The sequence below is a fragment of the Culex quinquefasciatus genome, chromosome 2, assembly GCF_015732765.1.
Source record: "Culex quinquefasciatus strain JHB chromosome 2, VPISU_Cqui_1.0_pri_paternal, whole genome shotgun sequence".
Lineage (NCBI taxonomy): Eukaryota > Metazoa > Arthropoda > Insecta > Diptera > Culicidae > Culex > Culex quinquefasciatus.
This window is the reverse complement of record NC_051862.1, coordinates 123,860,805-123,878,115: the sequence shown is the minus strand read 5'-3', so window position 1 is coordinate 123,878,115 and position 17,311 is coordinate 123,860,805. Positions and strand designations below refer to the sequence as shown.

General features: G+C 42.1%; 3 protein-coding genes across 3 annotated transcripts; 1 reads left to right on the top strand and 2 right to left on the bottom strand.

Annotated features, from left to right (window-relative positions):
• Positions 1-125: 125 nt before the first annotated feature.
• Positions 126-2,550, bottom strand: LOC6048796 (protein-associating with the carboxyl-terminal domain of ezrin). Its single transcript, XM_001865628.2, has 2 exons — positions 1,284-2,550; positions 126-1,222 (listed from the first exon to the last, which is right to left on the bottom strand). Exons 1-2 carry the CDS (start codon positions 2,409-2,411, stop codon positions 335-337), a joined length of 2,016 nt encoding a protein of 671 aa, XP_001865663.2. The 5' UTR covers positions 2,412-2,550; the 3' UTR covers positions 126-334.
• Positions 2,551-5,622: 3,072 nt separating this feature from the next.
• LOC6048797 lies at positions 5,623-6,393 on the top strand. Its single transcript, XM_001865629.2, has 2 exons — positions 5,623-5,839; positions 5,903-6,393. Exons 1-2 carry the CDS (start codon positions 5,767-5,769, stop codon positions 6,268-6,270), a joined length of 441 nt encoding a protein of 146 aa, XP_001865664.1. The 5' UTR covers positions 5,623-5,766; the 3' UTR covers positions 6,271-6,393.
• LOC6048891 (cyclic AMP-dependent transcription factor ATF-6 alpha) lies at positions 6,287-15,549 on the bottom strand. Its single transcript, XM_038254410.1, has 5 exons — positions 15,281-15,549; positions 14,245-15,158; positions 14,020-14,186; positions 13,291-13,961; positions 6,287-7,199 (listed from the first exon to the last, which is right to left on the bottom strand). The coding sequence occupies exons 1-5, from the start codon at positions 15,300-15,302 to the stop codon at positions 6,886-6,888; spliced, it is 2,088 nt and encodes a 695-aa protein (XP_038110338.1). The 5' UTR covers positions 15,303-15,549; the 3' UTR covers positions 6,287-6,885.
• Between the last annotated feature and the right edge of the window lie 1,762 nt (positions 15,550-17,311).

Here is a 17,311-nt window from a genome sequence, read left to right as displayed (position 1 = left end):
GCAGTGTTGCGAGTTTAACTTTTTAAAGATCTGTATTCGCCACCGGAATGCTGTAAAGCTTTGTTTTTCAGGGTGACGACTTCAAGTCCGTTACGTAAATTTCTCATTTTGTAAAGAAGTCATGATTGTTTTGCATAATTTTATTGATAAGTGGTCATATCCCGATACGCTAAAGAGCTGGATTAAAACATACAACAGGGTGGTTCATTAGAGTGATGCGTGGCTTACAAACAAACAAAATCCGGCATTGCACTATCCTCATTCACTAACAAGAATTTTTTCATCACGCAAACACAAAAGTACGAATAGGCTTAAAAATACCTCAAATACCTCTTCACCACTCACTCTCTTCGTTGTCCCATCCGTCCTCGTCCGCTTCCAGCTCGTCGACCTTGACGTCGAACCGACTTCGATCAACCTGAATCAGCGGCGATTCCTGCTCTCCGGTGGTAACCTTCGTCTTGTCGGGACTCTTCACCGCAGTCAGTGGAATCGTTTCTTCGCCGGAATCATCCCGCTGCTCCGCCGGTTCCTCCTCGTCCTCGTTGATCAGCAGCACGTTCGCCCGCTGAATGACCGGTTCCATGTCCTTGAAGAAGTCAATCTCCTCGTCGCCGCCGGAAGATTCCGCCTTCCGCACCGGTTGCGTCTTAATGTCCAGGTTCTCTATACTCTCAGCCGGTGGGACGGAACGTTGCCGGTCGGGTTTGCTCGGCGCGATGGCCGCCGCGGCAACGGTTGTGGCAGTGCTGTCTTCCTCGCTTCGTTCCGGATCTTCCTGCGGTTGGTTGATGGCGTGACTTGCCGTGTGCTCGTTGACGTCGTTCTCCCAGTCGCTCCACTCGTCCACCTCCAGTTCGACATCGCTGTTGGTGTGGCCACCCTCCGGCGAGAGTCGTTGCGGCATAAAGTCGAATCCGGTGGCGCCACCGCCGACGATCGACGCAAACGAGGCGGCGCTGTTTTCAACCGCTTCACCGGTGCTTGGTGGGAGGGGACTGCCGGAGAGGAACTCGCCGGAACCGATGACCGGCGTGATGGAGCGGACGCCGCTCCAAGGCAGCGACTGGTCTGGGACGCCTTGGGGACGTCCATCGGCGAAGATTTTGCTCCGGTTGCCACCGATTACGACGGCCGAGCCGAGGATCGGGACGAGGTCCGCCAGGCAGAGTAGCGTCTTGGCCACCAGAACGTCGTTGGTGTCTTTGACGCCGAGGAGGAGCTGCAAGAGGAGACGGATTAGTTGACGAACCTACCAAAAAAATACGATTTCCCCGACTTACCTGCGGAAGAATGTGCTCCTTCAAGTCTTCCTTGCTGAAGAAATCAACGTACGCGGGGAAAAACTCCAACAACGTGAGCCGAATCTGCGCGTCCTGGACGCAAAACACCTGCTTCAGCTTTGGAATAATGTACGCCGAGAAGATCTTGGCCGCAAACAGCCCCGACGAAAGGTCGTCACTTTTCGGCCTCAGAATGTACGGCGTGACGCACAGCTGGGCCGTCGTGTCCAACAAAACGATCCGCGACAGCAACAGCGAACCCATCTGCTCGGCCACCGTCTCCGGGTCAAACGTCCGCAACCGGTCCGCCAAACCGGTGAAGAATTCCTGCTTCGCCTGGGGACTCTTCAGCGGCAGCTCCGTCAAAAAGGAATGTATCAGAATGAAATCATGGTTGAACAGAGGATGCAGCAGAATCGCCGACAACTTCGGTCGCATCGTCACGTTGGCATGCTTCAGGTGGGTGGCACAGTACGACTTGAAGTCCTCCACCGCCGGGATGTTGCTGTCGCTTTTGTTGTGCAGAATTTCCTCGCACATGACCGCAAACGCAAACTGCTCAACTCCCTGCCCTTTATTCTTCAGCTCGTCCGGATCGATGGCCTTCGAGTACCGATACGGTTGGGACTTTTCCAGCAGCGTTCCGTCCGCACTCGGCCACAAATGCTCGAACCCGGCCAACCTCCACGCCCCATCCTCCGTAACGTAAACCGAAGAAATGCTTATACTCAAGTGCCGAACATTTGCCTGCTCAATCAAAAATATCAACGCGCACAGAATGTTCCTCAGCCCAAGACAGATCTGCACGTCGCTCGTGATGTTCAAGCAAGTCGCCAACGGGCGGCACCGTTCCGTCGCCAGCATTTTCAGCGATCCCTTGCTCCATGACGAAATGTACTTCAAAATGCTTGGATGCCGATAAATTTTCAAATTCTTTATCACCCGCTCCAGCGGATTCTGATTCGTCCAGAACGGGCCCGTCACCAGCGTCTCGCCCTGAAATATCGAGATGTACGAAACCGACGAATCCGTAGGGAACTCTCCGTTGTACTGCGACCAATAATCCGTAACCTGCAGGGCCTTCTTGCTGATTTCCAGCCCCTTCAGCGCGGACTGGTCGTTGCCCATCGTGTGCTCTTCTGCGGTAAAGGTCCAGTACGATCACGACAACATTTTCCAATCTGTAGCACTAATTTTCTTCACCGATAATGAAATAAATCGTAGAAAACACCTTGAAAATCTGGAAAAACTCCGCACCTCTTGAGATCAGTGTTACCACATGCTCGTCTGTATCAGAGGGTCCAAAAATCTGTCTTATCTGCACCAAGCATGGCGAATATCTGTACCATTATCTGTACGGTATATTTTTTGTAAAAAACTTTTTTTTAACATGCATTTTGAACAATCTTATGACAACACTAAACGCTGATATGCAGCTTGGAAGGAACGCAAAACTCCATATAAAAAACACCCAAGAAACGGCCAAGGAAAGCCGTTTCTTCGCGTGACGTTCCTTCGCGCGATGTTTGTTTGCAAAAGTTCTAGTGAAAAAACTTAAATATTAAGATTTTTTTTATTTTATTGCAACTGAAAGTCATAAATGTATCAATAATTTTGTAATCGATATTATAATATTGAAAATTCCGAATTGCCTCTTGATGCCGAATCTCAAAAAGCAGAATCTTGAAATTAAAAGGAAGATTTTGTGTTTTGCTTGAAAAGAAGTAAACCAAAGAGAAAATCAATAAACACACAGATTCAAAAATACAAATATTAAAACTAAAAAAATCTAAGGTTAAGAAAATAAAAAGAAATATATATATTACTGCGGGCGTTAATAATTAGAGTTCACGCGCGGTGATACGACCGCAAGATAATGGTCGCATGACAGCCGCATGACAACCGCAGAACAAATTTTTGGCTATTGTCAAAGGTTGCCTTGAGTTTTCAGCTGACTTTTTGAAAAATATTCAAACAAACCAAGTTGACAGCCAAATCGACGCAGAATTTCTGTTCAACTTGCTGATTTTTACACTGCGGTAGATAGGCGGCAATAATCTCCTGTCACTCACAGCGATAGTGAAACGTGATTTTATCTCGCAATAAGCAATACAAAACAAAATTTAAAAATAACCAATTCAAAGCTTTAAAATTCTAATAATTAAAAATTAATAAAATTTAAGTAATATAATTTAATAATTCATACATTCAAAATCCTTCAAATTCAAAATTATAATCCAAAAAATTTGAAATTCTAAATAAAAATCTAGAATTTCAAATCATACCCAGATTAAAAATTTTCAAAATATCAAAGAATTCAAGAATTAAAGCATTTATGAATTTAAGAATTTAATAATTTAAGAATTTAAGAGAATTTAAGAATTTAAGAATTTAAAAATTTAAGAATTTAAGTATATAATTATTTAAGAATTTAAGAATATAAGAATTTAAGAATTTAAGAATTTAAGAATTTAAGAATTTAAGAATTTAAGAATTTAAGAATTTAAGAATTTAAGAATTTAAGAATTTAAGAATTTAAGAATTTAAGAATTTAAGAATTTAAGAATTTAAGAATTTAAGAATTTAAGAATTTAAGAATTTAAGAATTTAAGAATTTAAGAATTTAAGAATTTAAGAATTTAAGAATTTAAGAATTTAAGAATTTAAGAATTTAAGAATTTAAGAATTTAAGAATTTAAGAATTTAAGAATTTAAGAATTTAAGAATTTAAGAATTTAAAAATTTAAGAATTTAAGAATTTAAGAATTTAAAAATTTAAGAATTTAAGAATTTAAGAATTTAAGAATTTAAGAATTTAAGAAATTCAGAATTTCAGAATTTCAGAATTTAAGTATTCAGGAATTTAAGAATATAAGAATTCAGGAATTTAAGAATTCAGGAATTTAAGAATCAAATAATTTAAGTTAGACTGTAATCCATATTCATACAGACTGCAGTCCCGATTGATCCAGTTGGCGGTACAAAACATGATTTATCGAAAACTTTCAATAAAATTTACTTTGACCATATTCCATTTACTTAATAGTTTAATGTGACAAAATGGTGTTACCTTTCAAGAAACAAATAATAATGTTTTAAAAAACGAGGATTAAATTTTGTAATATTCAGGCAACTTCAAGGCGTTTGTAAATATGTTTCAAATTTAGTGCATGTAAAGTATGGAATGCTAAAAAGATAATTTTTATTATCAATCTTTATTTTTGCAAAAAATGCTTCAAATGCAATAAGCAAGATTATGAATATGAAAAAATCATGTTGTTTTCATATAATTTAAAAATATACTCAAATTAATAAAAAAAAATACAATAAACTTTATGAAAATTTAGTGCATGTAAAGTATGGAATGCTAAAAAGATAATTTTTATTATCAAACTTTATTTTTGCAAAAAATGCTTCAAATGCAATAAGCAAGATTATGAATATGAAAAAATCATGTTGTTTTCATATAATTTAAAAATATACTCAAATTAATAAAAAAAAATACAATAAACTTTATGACACATTCTGTATGATTCAGTACAACTTTTATTAAATTTTTGAAGTATTTTTGATTTTATTTTACCTGTGTTCTCCTTCATTTCAAAATCATTTTTGAAAAGAATGGGAAATGCTGTAAATTATGTTATAACTTTATTAGAACGAAATGCTATAAATTATTTTTATTAGGTCCTTGTCGGTACTGAAACCTGGTTAGCAATGAGTCTGCTTTTGTAAATGCAGTTTTCTTAAACCTAAGAAAATCCTAAAACTACAGAGGATCTTGTGTGTAAATGTTAGTGGGAGGGAGCCAATTACCCGCGGCGTACTGGGGGTTAGTGTTTTAAGAGAGACTCCTAGTTCAAAATATTCTAGTATAAATGGATCTAAGATCGTTAAAAAATATAAGCATGATCCATTTCTAAATGTTTCAAAAGTTAAACTAGATTTAATCAATGAAAAGTTCTTAAATGTTGAGATAATTGCAATAACTTTTCAATACTACTATTCAATAATATCATTTTGAGTAAGAATCTGATTTATCTGAAAATCTGTAAAAATCAGTACGGTGACCCAAATATCTGTCATCTGTACGTACAGATTCTGTACTCAGATCTTTGCTGAAAATCTGTACCATGACAGATAAATCTGTACATGTGGCAACGCTGCTTGAGATTTTGTTGTCGTAATTATTGACAACTTGACAGAAAATGTCAAAACAGCTGCTGCAAGCAGGGTTGCCAAGAAGATGATCTTCAAAGTTCTGTACACACGACATCAACCAAAGAAATGTATCGAGTCACCCCTCGACGGCTTGTCATGACAAAAAACGTGATCCACAAACCCCTCTTGCTGTCAAACGCTCGCGGAGAAAGGAAATTCAAAACAAAAAGCGTCTAATTTCGTTTGTTTTGCTGCGTTTGTGCGCAATTTTGGTTGGTTTGAATTTTCAGTTTGGTCTGCGATTTAAGTTGCACATTCCGCAATGGAGGGTGATCCCAGTCTACAGCAGAACATCGTGATCCGGCGGAGATCGTCCCTGTTCCGGTCCAATTCCAGTGAGTTTTCGTTGGAAATCTGTTGAGAATCCCTTACCAAAACAATGGTGCTTCATTCAACAGGTCCCGCCATCCACTCGCCCAGCAACTACAAACCCAGCTACGAGAAGCAGTTGATGCGGGAGATCGAGGACTGGAACAAGCTGATGCGGCGCAAGATTCATGAAATCAACCAGCACGCGCAGGCCTCCATCGAGCTGGACACGTCGCTGCTCACGGAGGAACAGCACGCCTATCTGGCCGCCGGACCGAAGGTGGACGAGTATGTGGCCGCATCCAATGACTTTACCCAGCTGCTGGAACGGTACGTCGAGCGGAAGTCCTTCCTGACGCAACGCTACCAGTCGATTCTGAACGAGGCCCGCTCCCAGATGAGCACCCAAGCGTTGGATTTGGTCGAGAAGAATTTGCTTTCGCAGAAGATTGAATGAACCTCCGGCTTGATTACATTTCAACTTTTATTATTGTATGTTTTTTCCTGTTTCGGTGTTTTTCCACAATGCATTTTTTTATTATATTAAACTTAAGCGCTATTTTTAACGTGGTAAATCCTATATCGATTTTCTTTTTTGTAAAAATTTAGCATCCGAAATTCCGAGAGATTTTTTTGTGTGACTTAACTTTTTGTTCCAGGTTGCTGCAGTCCTCCTTCTTAAAGAACTAATATTACAGTCGATTCCCGTTTTATTTTTAATTCAAACATGATTAACAATATGAGCTTAAGGATTAATTAGCGTGCAATTCAACGTGTTCGTTTTGTTTTCTTAAGGTTTAGTTTGTTGTTCTTACAATTAGAAGCCTTCAGCAAGATGATTTGAATTCGATTGCACTGTGTTAGTAAATGTTTAATGTTAGTTTATTCTACTAGATCAGTAAATTTAGTTCAGTTTGTTAATTTATGTTCCAAAAGAGTCACAGTTTTTGTTTTGTAATAGTCAAACATATTTTATGATTAATTTGTCATAAAATTTAAGTAGAAAAAAAAAATCATCTAGAAAATAAATAAATCAAAAAACAGTCAAAAAAGGTACGAAACTAACACAAAACTAGTTCAAATCCAGCTCCGCCTTCAAATGTTCCCCCATGCGTTGAACGAAAAACGGTCTGCTGGCCGCGTGGTGCTTCCTGGCGCCATTTCCGTTGCCGTTCCGACTATTGCTGCTGCTTACGTTGCGCACACCGCCATGTTCGACGAATTCGTCCGCGGTCCGTTTGGCTGGTTGCGGTTTTGACGGGGTCGCCGGCGCCGATGGTCGAAGCAAATCGCCCGGAATGGTTTTCTCGCGGATTTGGATCATCGACGTGTTCATCACCTCGCAGTCAATCTGCATCAGCGTGACCTTGTCCGAGGGGTGGGTCCCTGGCGAAAGAGAAAAGTGGTGCAAGTGGTTATGATACAGACATGACCAGAATGACAAAGATCAAAGGTATTGGGGTCCCTTTCGACCCCTTTCTTTAAAAAAAAGCCAAAAACCTAGTTACTATTGATTTAATCTCGTTCCCTTGATCCCAAATGAAAGCTTAGGATGTCGCCTTTTTACAACATCCTAATCAAAATGTAAAAAAATGTTTCAACTTTGAACGTCGGGAAAGGGTACCATCCTTAAGTTCTTTTGGAGTCCATAGTAGGCACGACTACCGGCGATGATGCGCCTCCGAATTTCTCTACTGCAGTTGTTGTCCGACGTAACCAACGATCCGAGGTACACAAACTCCTCCATAACCTCGAACTCGAACTAAGGGGTCCATGTCATCGGCATAGCAGATGAACTGGCTGGACCGGTTGATAATCGTGTTGAAGCCCGCTCGTCTCATGACACCTTCAAGCCCAGTGTTGAAACAGAGGCCGGAGATACCGTCGCCTTGTCGCAGTCCCTTGCGCGATTCGATCGGGTCGGACATCGCTCCCGAAATCTTCACGCTGCACCGTGCACCGCCCATCGTTGATTTCACTAGTCTGATCAATTTTCCGGGGAAGCCGGCTCTGAAATCGATGAACAGGTGGTGCGTCGGAATCTGATGCTCGCGACACTTTTAAAGGATTTGGCGAAGCAAAAAGATTTGGTCCGTCGTCGATTTCCCCTCCACCGGCTTGGTACGTCCCAACGAAACGATACAAGACTCGCTCCGACAGACGATACAATACTCTTCCTGTTGCTGTTCTGTGTCCCAGACCATGACTATCAGCTGGTGCAGCTTCGAGTTCACGCGCGTACTGGGTAGCGATACCGCTGCGGGCGACGGCACCGGATCTTGTTGACTTCGGACAGGCGTTGGCACCACCAGGTAGTGGTCCGAGTCGATGTCCGCACCACGGTAGGTTCTGACGTCGACCATCGATGAGGACATGGTCGGTTTGCGACTCCGTGTGAGAATAAAGGGCAAACGACAAGCCCGATTACGACAAAGAAGCTTTCTACGAGCGTTTCGACAAGACCTATGGAGAGTGTCCAAGAAATTACGTGAAAATAGTCATCGGCGACGCAAACGCGCAGGTCGGAAGGGAAGCCTTCTTCTATCCTGTCATCGACAAAGAGAGCCTTGATCCTCGCCGAGCTAGTCTACACTCAAAATCAGAAGTACCCTTCAAAAAGGGTTCTATCTACCCTTTATCTGTCATCCCAAAGAAAAAAAACCCTTTTTGAGGGTTACTTCCATCCTTTTTTCAAGTTTACCGGTAGTAACCCTTTACAAAAGGGTGACGACGGGTAAACTTAAAAAAGGGTGGAAGTAACTCTCAAAAAGGTTTTTTTTCTATGGGATGACAGATAAAGGGTAGATAGAACCCTTTTTGCGGGGTACTTCTGATTTTGAGTGTAGTGGTACGGGTTTCGCTTTGTAAGCGGAAGGTTACAAAGCTTGAAATCCGAGGCGAAAGGGGTAGGTGGCGGCCGAGAGGGGATTTCGCCAGGAAGCGTATGCTGGTTAAGGGTACGCACCGAAACTGTGAGCGATACAATGAGTTGCGAAGAGCAGAGAAACGAACCCACCGCCGAAAAGAACGGGAGTACGACGAGAGAGTACTTGCCGAAGCGGAAGCACAGTACAACGCGCACGGTAAGCGGAGGTTTTATGTAACTGTCAACGGTGTGAGAAAGAAAGCGACGCCTTCCCCTGTGATGTGCAATGACACGGAAGGCAACCTGTTGACAGACAAGACTGTGGTAGCGGCTAGGTGGGGCAGCTGTTGGGGAATCGTCGAGGACAGGATACACTTTAAGGAAGATGGAAAAGCTGTGGACACGCCTACGTTGGAAAAAAAAAGCCGTAAAGGAGCTCAAGAACGGGAAATCCGCGGGAAAGGACGGACTTCCAGCCGAACTTTTCAAGCACGGGAGTACACGGATGACCGAGATTCTGCACCAAATCATCCTACGCATTTAGTGCGAAGAACAACTTCCGACCAACTGGTTAGACGGGCTCACCCCAATCTAAAAAGGGCAAAGACTCGATTGTGACAACTTTCGAGACATCACAATCCTCAACGCAGCGTACAAAGTACTCTCCCGCATCCTGTGGAGCAAGCTGAGACCGATGACCGATGACCTTTGTCGGCGAATACCAGTGCGGTTTTCGAGCGGGTCGGTCAACAACGGATCAGATGTTCGCTCTGCGACAAATCCTCGACCTGTTCCGGGAGTACAACCTGCAAACACACCATTTGTTCATCGACTTCAAGGTGGCGTACGATTCGGTCAAAAGAAACGAACTTTGGAAGATTATGGCTAACGAGACATCAGAAGCTTTCGTTACGTTGGATGGATTGAAGCAGGGCGATGCTCTCTCAAACTTACTGTTCATCATAGCGTTGGAGGGTGCTGCTCGAAGGGCAGGCGTGCATAGAAACGGAACACTCATCACTAAATCGCACATGCTGCTTGGATACGCTGACGACATCGACATCATTGGTATCGATCGTTGCTCAGTGGAGGAGGCGTTCGTCCCTTTCAAGCGGGAAGCTGCGAGGATCGGACTGACCATCAACACTGCCAAGACCAAGTATCTGGTTGAGTGCAGGTGAAAGTGTTTCGGAGGTGGAAATAGATGGAGAAAGATATGAGGTGGTGGAAGAATTTGTATATCTTGGTACACCCGTGACGTGCGACAACGATGTGAGCTGCAAAGTGAAACGGCGGATTAGTGCTGCAAACAGGGCCTTCTAATAACGCTGTACAGGACCTTGATACTCCCTGTAGCTCTTTACGGTCACGAGTCGTGGACGCTAAAGGAGGCCGAACTGAGAGCACTTGGGGTCTTCGAGCGGAGAATCCTGCGTTCTATCTTCGGCGGCAAGCAAGTAGGAGACCGGTGGCGCAGGCGCATGAACTTCGAGCTGTACCAAGACTACAAACATGCTGATATCGTAAAAGTCATCAAGCACGACAGGCTAAAGGGGGCTGGACATGTAGCCAGAATGTCGGACGAGCGGGCGGCTAAAACGATATTCAGCAGCGAACCTGGACGGGGTCGTCGACTTCGTGGAAGGCCTCGTACGCGTTGGCTGTGTGCAGTCGACGAAGATGCAAGAGCGGCCAACATTGTGGGCGACTGGAGACGAGCGGCCCAAGATCGAGCATCCTGGAAATCTTCGATTAGTTCAGCGTTGGGTCGATAGACCTGTTGCTGATAAAGAAAAGTATGTAAGTAAAAGTTAAAGCGGCCAGGCCTACTGCGTTAAATTTACCGCAGTGATGATTCTCTGAAGTTGGTTAAGTTTAAGCACGGGGTGTTCAAATAACAAAATTCTGAATCTTCAGGGAAGGAAGAGGCATGGGTACACACCACCATACGCTCCGAGTTTTAGTTTTAGGAAATATTTATTCGTTGGGAGCACTAAGAATGTGAAGCTAAGAAGTGTTTGTTATATCGCCACAACTCGCTTATTGTAGGTTATCGATGTTGACAAATTTACCCAAATTCGATTTTTTATCCATTTTCTGATATTTAGTAAAAGAAAAGTGCCAACCTTTTACGCACACGTTTATGGAGATTACAAAAAAAAACTTGAATTTGCAATCAAAAAGTAGTTTTGTGATTTTTTTTTTATAAAGATTTGGTTTAGATAAAATCGGTGGTTTTTGAGTTTCTGGCCGTTTTTCAGATAGGGGAAATTGGGGCTAGAGGAACAAACTATTATAAAGTATGATTTATCATTTGATTATATTTGTTGTTAGCTTGAAACAAATCTTGTTCAGGTGGGCCAAGTGTACTATATGGATTTTAAGTATGGAAAAAGTTACGAATTGCTGCAACAACATATTTTATTAGGAAATAAGTTAATAAAAGTACTTGAAAACTGATAAACAATTGATAAACATAATTTCCTTGCAAAATATATTCTGTTAATTTACTATTTACCATCTAAATAATTTATTTTTTTTTTCGTTAAAACGATCAAATTTTTATTGAAATATTATTATTTCATCTAAAAATGAAAGTAACATTCGTTTTCGTTTTCGTTTTCGTTTTACGGAGCAAGGTGGGGGACGCGGCCTCAAGTCAGTCCAAGTCCGGTTTCTTGTGGAAAAAAGGGTAGTGGCCGAACTAGTATTGCATACCAAATGAACACCACCGGAAGATATAGGGGATCGGGAGGGGAGGTGAAAGAAAATTAGTGTTGATGTGAGTAGTAAGAACTTGGATGATTTGAGCAGTTACGGTAATCTAAGTTTAACACTGAATAAAGAAAATCTGAAATTGTGATTCAAAGTAAGAAGGCCCGGAATAAATTAAATTATTAGTTAATTAAATAAGAAAATGTAACTAATCGGAGATCTATACAAAAGAAACCTATGATGTATTCCAAATTTAAAGGAAATAAAAATACTAGAGAAAAAAGATGAAAACTAACTGCCGACCTGTCACGTCCGTCAATAGTCTTGTCGTACATTACAACTAGAAACAGATCTGCCAATGAAATGTTACACTTCGTTCAAATCAACTAATCATTTCAGTCCAATTATTCATCGACGGAAAACTATCTAACTTTAATCAACAACCTAAACTAAACTGTCTGAAAGTAAATTTAATCTCAAATCCCCGAATGTTTTATTATAACGCCAAATAAGGTAAAGGATCTTGTTTTTAAACCAGTCTTGCCGCTTCCAAAACCAATAAACATAAATGAACAGTTCATAAGTTGAACACTAGTAATTAAGACGACTATTTCATGCCATTCATTTCATTAGGGCATAGAGCTTTGCAAACAAGAGTGCATCTCTATTATACCTTATGTAAACTGTCATTTGAGTGAAGGAGACACACTCCTGTTCACAAAACCCATGCGCCCTTTTGAAATGTTAGGCTCCATTTGATCGTCAAGGCTCCAGTAGACCCTCGATTCGCAACAATGGTCGATACAACCATAATCCGAAAACCGTTAGTTCAACAGATTAACGAATTTTGTCCGATATCATCGCACTATTGATTGACCGAGACTCTATGGAAATTTTGACATATCAAAATGCTACGTAATAATTTTTTTTTTTAAATAAATTTCAAAATCTATTCTATCCTACAATGCCTAGAAGAGGCCTCTGTTTCTGTTGTGAGTAAGCGCTGGTTTCAGAGTTCATTTTTCAATTTAAAAGGGGTGGGAGACGACTAATTTGCTTCATGAATTAAACCTAGACACAGCGTCGAGGCCCGCTTCGCATGGCAAAAATGTTGGCTGGGGGGAAGTGATATTATCACGAAATTTTATTTTAAAGCCAACATTGCTAACGGCGTCGAGGTCCTTACTCATGCCCAAGGATCTAAAAATGAAAGTAACATTTTAAAAATATTATAATCTGGTGTGTCAAAGTGATAACAGTTCAATTTTTAACAAAATAACATCTTGTTTCATGCATTGCTCCTCTTGTCCCAACGGGTTGTTCGTCTTGCCTCACTACGGTAGTTTTTCGGTAACTGGGCTGCTTTTTAACTGGGCGCTCGATAACTGGGCCGTAGCCCAGTTAAAAAGCAGACAAACGTCAAAAAACGTCAAATGACCGAGGGGTTAATGGAAGCAAAAATCATATTCAATAAATAAAAAACTTTTTCAAACTTTTGTTTAATTTCAAGTTACAATTAAAGAAATATGAAAAGTAAGCATTGTAAATACATTTGAGTAACTTTTATTTTTATATTTCATCTGGAAAATATTATGCATCGGTGGTCCCCTCGTTATTTTTTGTTCAGCCCAGTTACCGAACAACTACTGTAATTGAGTAGAACGTGCGAAAAAAAAATTATAGCACAAAACAGGATTTTTTGGAAACTTATTCCTTAAAAGCCTTAGTCAAGACGTGGTATAAGATGATTATCAAAAAATCCGACTAATTTATTTACGTTCTTAATGGGTTTTAACGAGCATTTCCTTAGCTTGTTACACTTGTCCCACTTTCCCCTACGTCATAAGTTTTTTTAACTCATAAGCTGAGATAGTCGAAGAAAACTTTCAAACTTACCATTATCCATGACGGCCGGCAACATGAGCGACATCTTCGGCCGGTTCGTCTTATTATGCGCCAGCGCCGGCAGCAGCAAATGCTCCCCACTGAACGACACCAGATAGAACGTGTCGTCACGCCGTCCAATTTCCTCGAAAAACTTGGCGTACTTTTTCCCAAACCCGCCGTAATAAAACGCCAAATCGGCTTCCTTTTTGCCACGCTGATAAAGCTCCAACTCGCGCGCTTTCTTGCTAGCCGCCGTTCGTTTCTTGCTGGCCACGGCCCGCCGGTTGCGCTTCTTGAACGTTTCCATCTGCGAGCTAATGTCCCGCATCTGGCGGTACATCGAATCGATGGTGTCCTTGAGGGCAAACATTTCCGAGAACGAGCTGATGCTCATGTCGTCTCCGTCGCGATCCGTTACGTTTTTGTACCCGTTTTCACCGATCCAGCGGCGCAACTCGCGGGCCAGCCGGATGTTTTCCGTTTGATTGACGTAGAACGGACACACGGAGAAGGAATCTTCGATGGGGGTGGGTGCGAGTTCGTCAAAGTTGGTCACGTTGGCGGGGGCGTCCACGTTGAACTTGCTGGCTTCGTCGAGCCACAGAAGACTGCGCTGGTGGTGCGGTTCGATGGGGGAAGATTCCATCAGGGTGCGGTCACCGTTGCTGGACAGGAGGTTGCTAGAAAAAAGAGCGAGTTTAGTGAGATATGAATTAAGGGATTTGCAGAACAACTCACCCAATCGGACCGAGGTTCAACGAAACCATAAACAGCATGGCCAGCACAATCGCAGTGTTCTTCCGCATGTTCGGCGTGATTTGCTTGGCAATGTTGGTGGTCGCGTTGATCGTGGTGGCACCACAAGAGCACCTTAGCTTAAGCTTCTCCAGCAGTTGAATGTTTTCCTAAATAAAAAAAAAATTAAGTTACGTCAAATCTACAGTTCCTCAAGAAGAGCCTTACATTCTTCAGGTATTGATTCTCCTGCTGCAAACCGTCAATCTGCTGCTCCAGTGTCGTAACGTACTCCTTCTTGCGCACGCGGGAAAGGAACGCCGACTCGCGGTTCTTGATCATCCGCTGGTGCCGCTTAAGGGCTCGATCGTCAACGGTGGAACCATTTGAGACTAACCTGGGTGGTGGCGGAACAACGGGCTGCGGCGGTGGCGGTGCTGCGACCATAACCGGCACAGGTTCCGTTTGCTGCGGAACAACGGCAGGTTTCGGCAGAACCGGTTTGTCTTTAGCTGCCGCGGCAAACGCAGATGCTGGCGTTGCCTTGATCAGGACTGTTCCGTTGTTGTTCTGGTTCTTCATGTTCTGCACGAACGCCTGGTAATCTTTTGCCGTCAGCACGATCGTCTTCTTCGTTATCGAGCCCTTCGGCGGCAGCTTAATCTTCTTCAAATCCGCCAGATTCGTCCCGCAAGCAGGTTTCTGCACAATCGGCAGCTGTGCCGTCCCAACCCGGACTACATTCGCCGCCGGAACGGTCACAATGTGGGGCGGCGTATTGCCAGGATTCTCGGGCGAAACCGGTGGACTGTCCAGCAGAATGTTGCTCACCGGATTGTTGCTCTGGCAGGATCCATATCCGCTCGACGGGTACGACTCGTAGCTCTGGTGGCTGTCCGACGGCGAGGGCGTGTTCCTCCGTGAAGAACTCGAACAATCCGATTCGCTTTCCCGCTTCACAACACCGTTCAGAAACATATCCGGATCGATAAACTCCCCATAGGAAGGAATCACCAGCTGGCCATCCTGACAGAACCCGAGCTGGTCCTGCCGTTCCTGCAGCATCGGCGACAGCAAATCCTCGTCAAATTCGTCCATCGGAAACTCGTCCAACATCGGCGCAATGTCCAGCATCGTTTCGTCTGTGAAAACAAGGCCAAACAAACAGTTTTATGAGTCATTCTGCCGCGTCGCCGGTTTATTTTGGTTCGCGTGACCTCGGCACGGTTTTGAACGTGCATTGCGTTGCAAGAATTTTTCTTACCGTAAATTTGCTGCTCTGTCATGGTCGGGGAGTCGGGGTGCAGCTTCGGTGAAGGGCGTGACAATCGACAAATCCGTGACAATTCCGGGAGGGTTCGAACTTTACTTAAAGACCGGAAATAACATTGCAAGACGTGGATAAAGCGGTAATACGGCACTTCACAAGATTATTCCACAATTCAACCGGAATAATTTGAGCTTTAATAAAAAATATTCAGCGATAAACCTGTCGAGATAAAAAAAACATAATCACTTCAAAACATTTTTGACAGTTTGACGAAGAATAAATCAGTTGCGGAACAAAAAGGAGGGGCAAAATAAAGGAAAACATTGTGGGTCTCGGTTGTGGATCGTGTTTCTTGGCAAAGAAAAAAAAAACTTTTGCAGATATTGTACAAACCAATACAGATTGTGTGTGAGGAAGAAATTCTTTATTTTACATTTTTATGGAGAAGCACATTTAAGTATTGTATTTGTCAGATCACACCTTCCGTCAGACGGGGAAGTCAATTTTGGCCCCGGTCTAACTTAGAGCTTAGGTCGTTAGCTCAGTCCAGGTGTAGGAGTCGTCTCCTTGGGTTCTGTACCAATTCTGTACTGTCCGATAAAAAGTGGTTAGCCAACTGTAAAAATAACTTCTGTTGAATAATGGATTTCAACTAAAGATATCTCCCAAAATACATAACCATGTATCGTTGAAAAGGTAATCGAGAGGGCTTTCTTCAACTTATTGTAAAACATCTTAAAAATTATTTTTTTCAGGGATGATTTTTAGGGTTTTTGGGACCTTAGGGTTATTTGATCAGGCTAAGGAAATTTCTCTACCATGGGCTGTATAGACATTTTAACGGAACGTGGATGGCACCAGAGGATTATTATTAGAAATCAAATTTGATGAAAAATGTCTTTCATTTTTTATCGCAAAAATTAAAAGGTGTGGGGTAATTTGGAAATGCCTTGTGGAGTAATATGGACATACCTTGTGGGGTTATATCAACCGGACCCTAAGATTCACCGATACATGGCAAGTGGGCCTCGTCGGAATTCCGCCCATCAAATACGCAACTCAAAATTTGCATAGGAAACTTTTTTCAACTGTTCTAGACTAATATTTGAACGAGGCGTATCTTTGAACAAGTTTTTAAGGTGAAATTCCAGTACCTCAAAAAAATGGCGGAAAAGGCTGCCGTCGCTTGACCTTAATTTTCATCACTTATAATCATTTTTACCTTAGCTTATCCCGTTGAAAATATACGTTGTCGGAAAATCAGCTCTAGAATAAACACTTTATCACATACCTTGGCCATAAGTAAACTGGTGCTAAATAGGCTTATATTTTACCTAAACAAATTAATTTCTTTATGTTTAATCACTTATAACTCTCAAAAACTCCATAAAATACCGAAGCACACAAAATTTTGCTGAAAGTTCTTCTTCTTCCACAATTCTGGCATTGTTCTTCAAATCTTCTTCATTGATCTGGGCACGACTCAATTTCCACTCATAATCTGAAGCAACATTGATGAATACCCTTCATAACACTACAAACCCCCTTTTTTGGTCAAAACTTTCTGAAAAACTATCTTTGAACACTTTGAAAACACTACTTTTTCCACAAACTGCCTTTTATTTGCAACCCGGACACTGGCAAAAAAAATGGTATTCTTCTTTGTTTATTCACACACAGCCTGTTTCATCATTCTATACGAACATTCAAAATAGGCTGACTAAATGCGCCCCGTTTAAATCAGTTTATTCTGATTTCAGACCATTCCAAAAGTTTATCATTGCCTGCAAAACTGTTGCCAGCAGCAGAAATCATGTAGGTTCAAATAAAAATAATAAATGCTCTTTGTTTTCATTCAAACTATGCAAATAACAAAACAAAATATATTTATGATTGAAACCAAAATTTATACCGTAAAAAATGATCAAAAAGTGGTGAAAATTAGTTATTTTATACCCAATTCAATTTGGTTTTATTTATTCACCCCTCAAACAGGCAACACTGCCGCCGCAGCTGCTGTCATCT

Excerpts from the sequence above, each read along its gene's own strand:
- LOC6048797 (XM_001865629.2), top strand. The coding sequence starts at position 5,767 with ATGGAGGGTGATCCCAGTCTACAGCAGAACATCGTGATCCGGCGGAGA. Across the intron at positions 5,840-5,902 it reads CCTGTTCCGGTCCAATTCCA|GTCCCGCCATCCACTCGCCC; the intron begins GTGAGTTTTCGT and ends TTCATTCAACAG.
- LOC6048891 (XM_038254410.1), bottom strand. The coding sequence starts at position 15,302 with ATGACAGAGCAGCAAATTTACG. Across the intron at positions 15,159-15,280 it reads GACAGAGCAGCAAATTTACG|ACGAAACGATGCTGGACATT; the intron begins GTAAGAAAAATT and ends TTGTTTTCACAG. Across the intron at positions 13,962-14,019 it reads TTGAACCTCGGTCCGATTGG|CAACCTCCTGTCCAGCAACG; the intron begins GTGAGTTGTTCT and ends TCTTTTTTCTAG.
- LOC6048796 (XM_001865628.2), bottom strand. The coding sequence starts at position 2,411 with ATGGGCAACGACCAGTCCGCGCTGAAGGGGCTGGAAATCAGCAAGAAG. Across the intron at positions 1,223-1,283 it reads AGGAGCACATTCTTCCGCAG|CTCCTCCTCGGCGTCAAAGA; the intron begins GTAAGTCGGGGA and ends CTCCTCTTGCAG.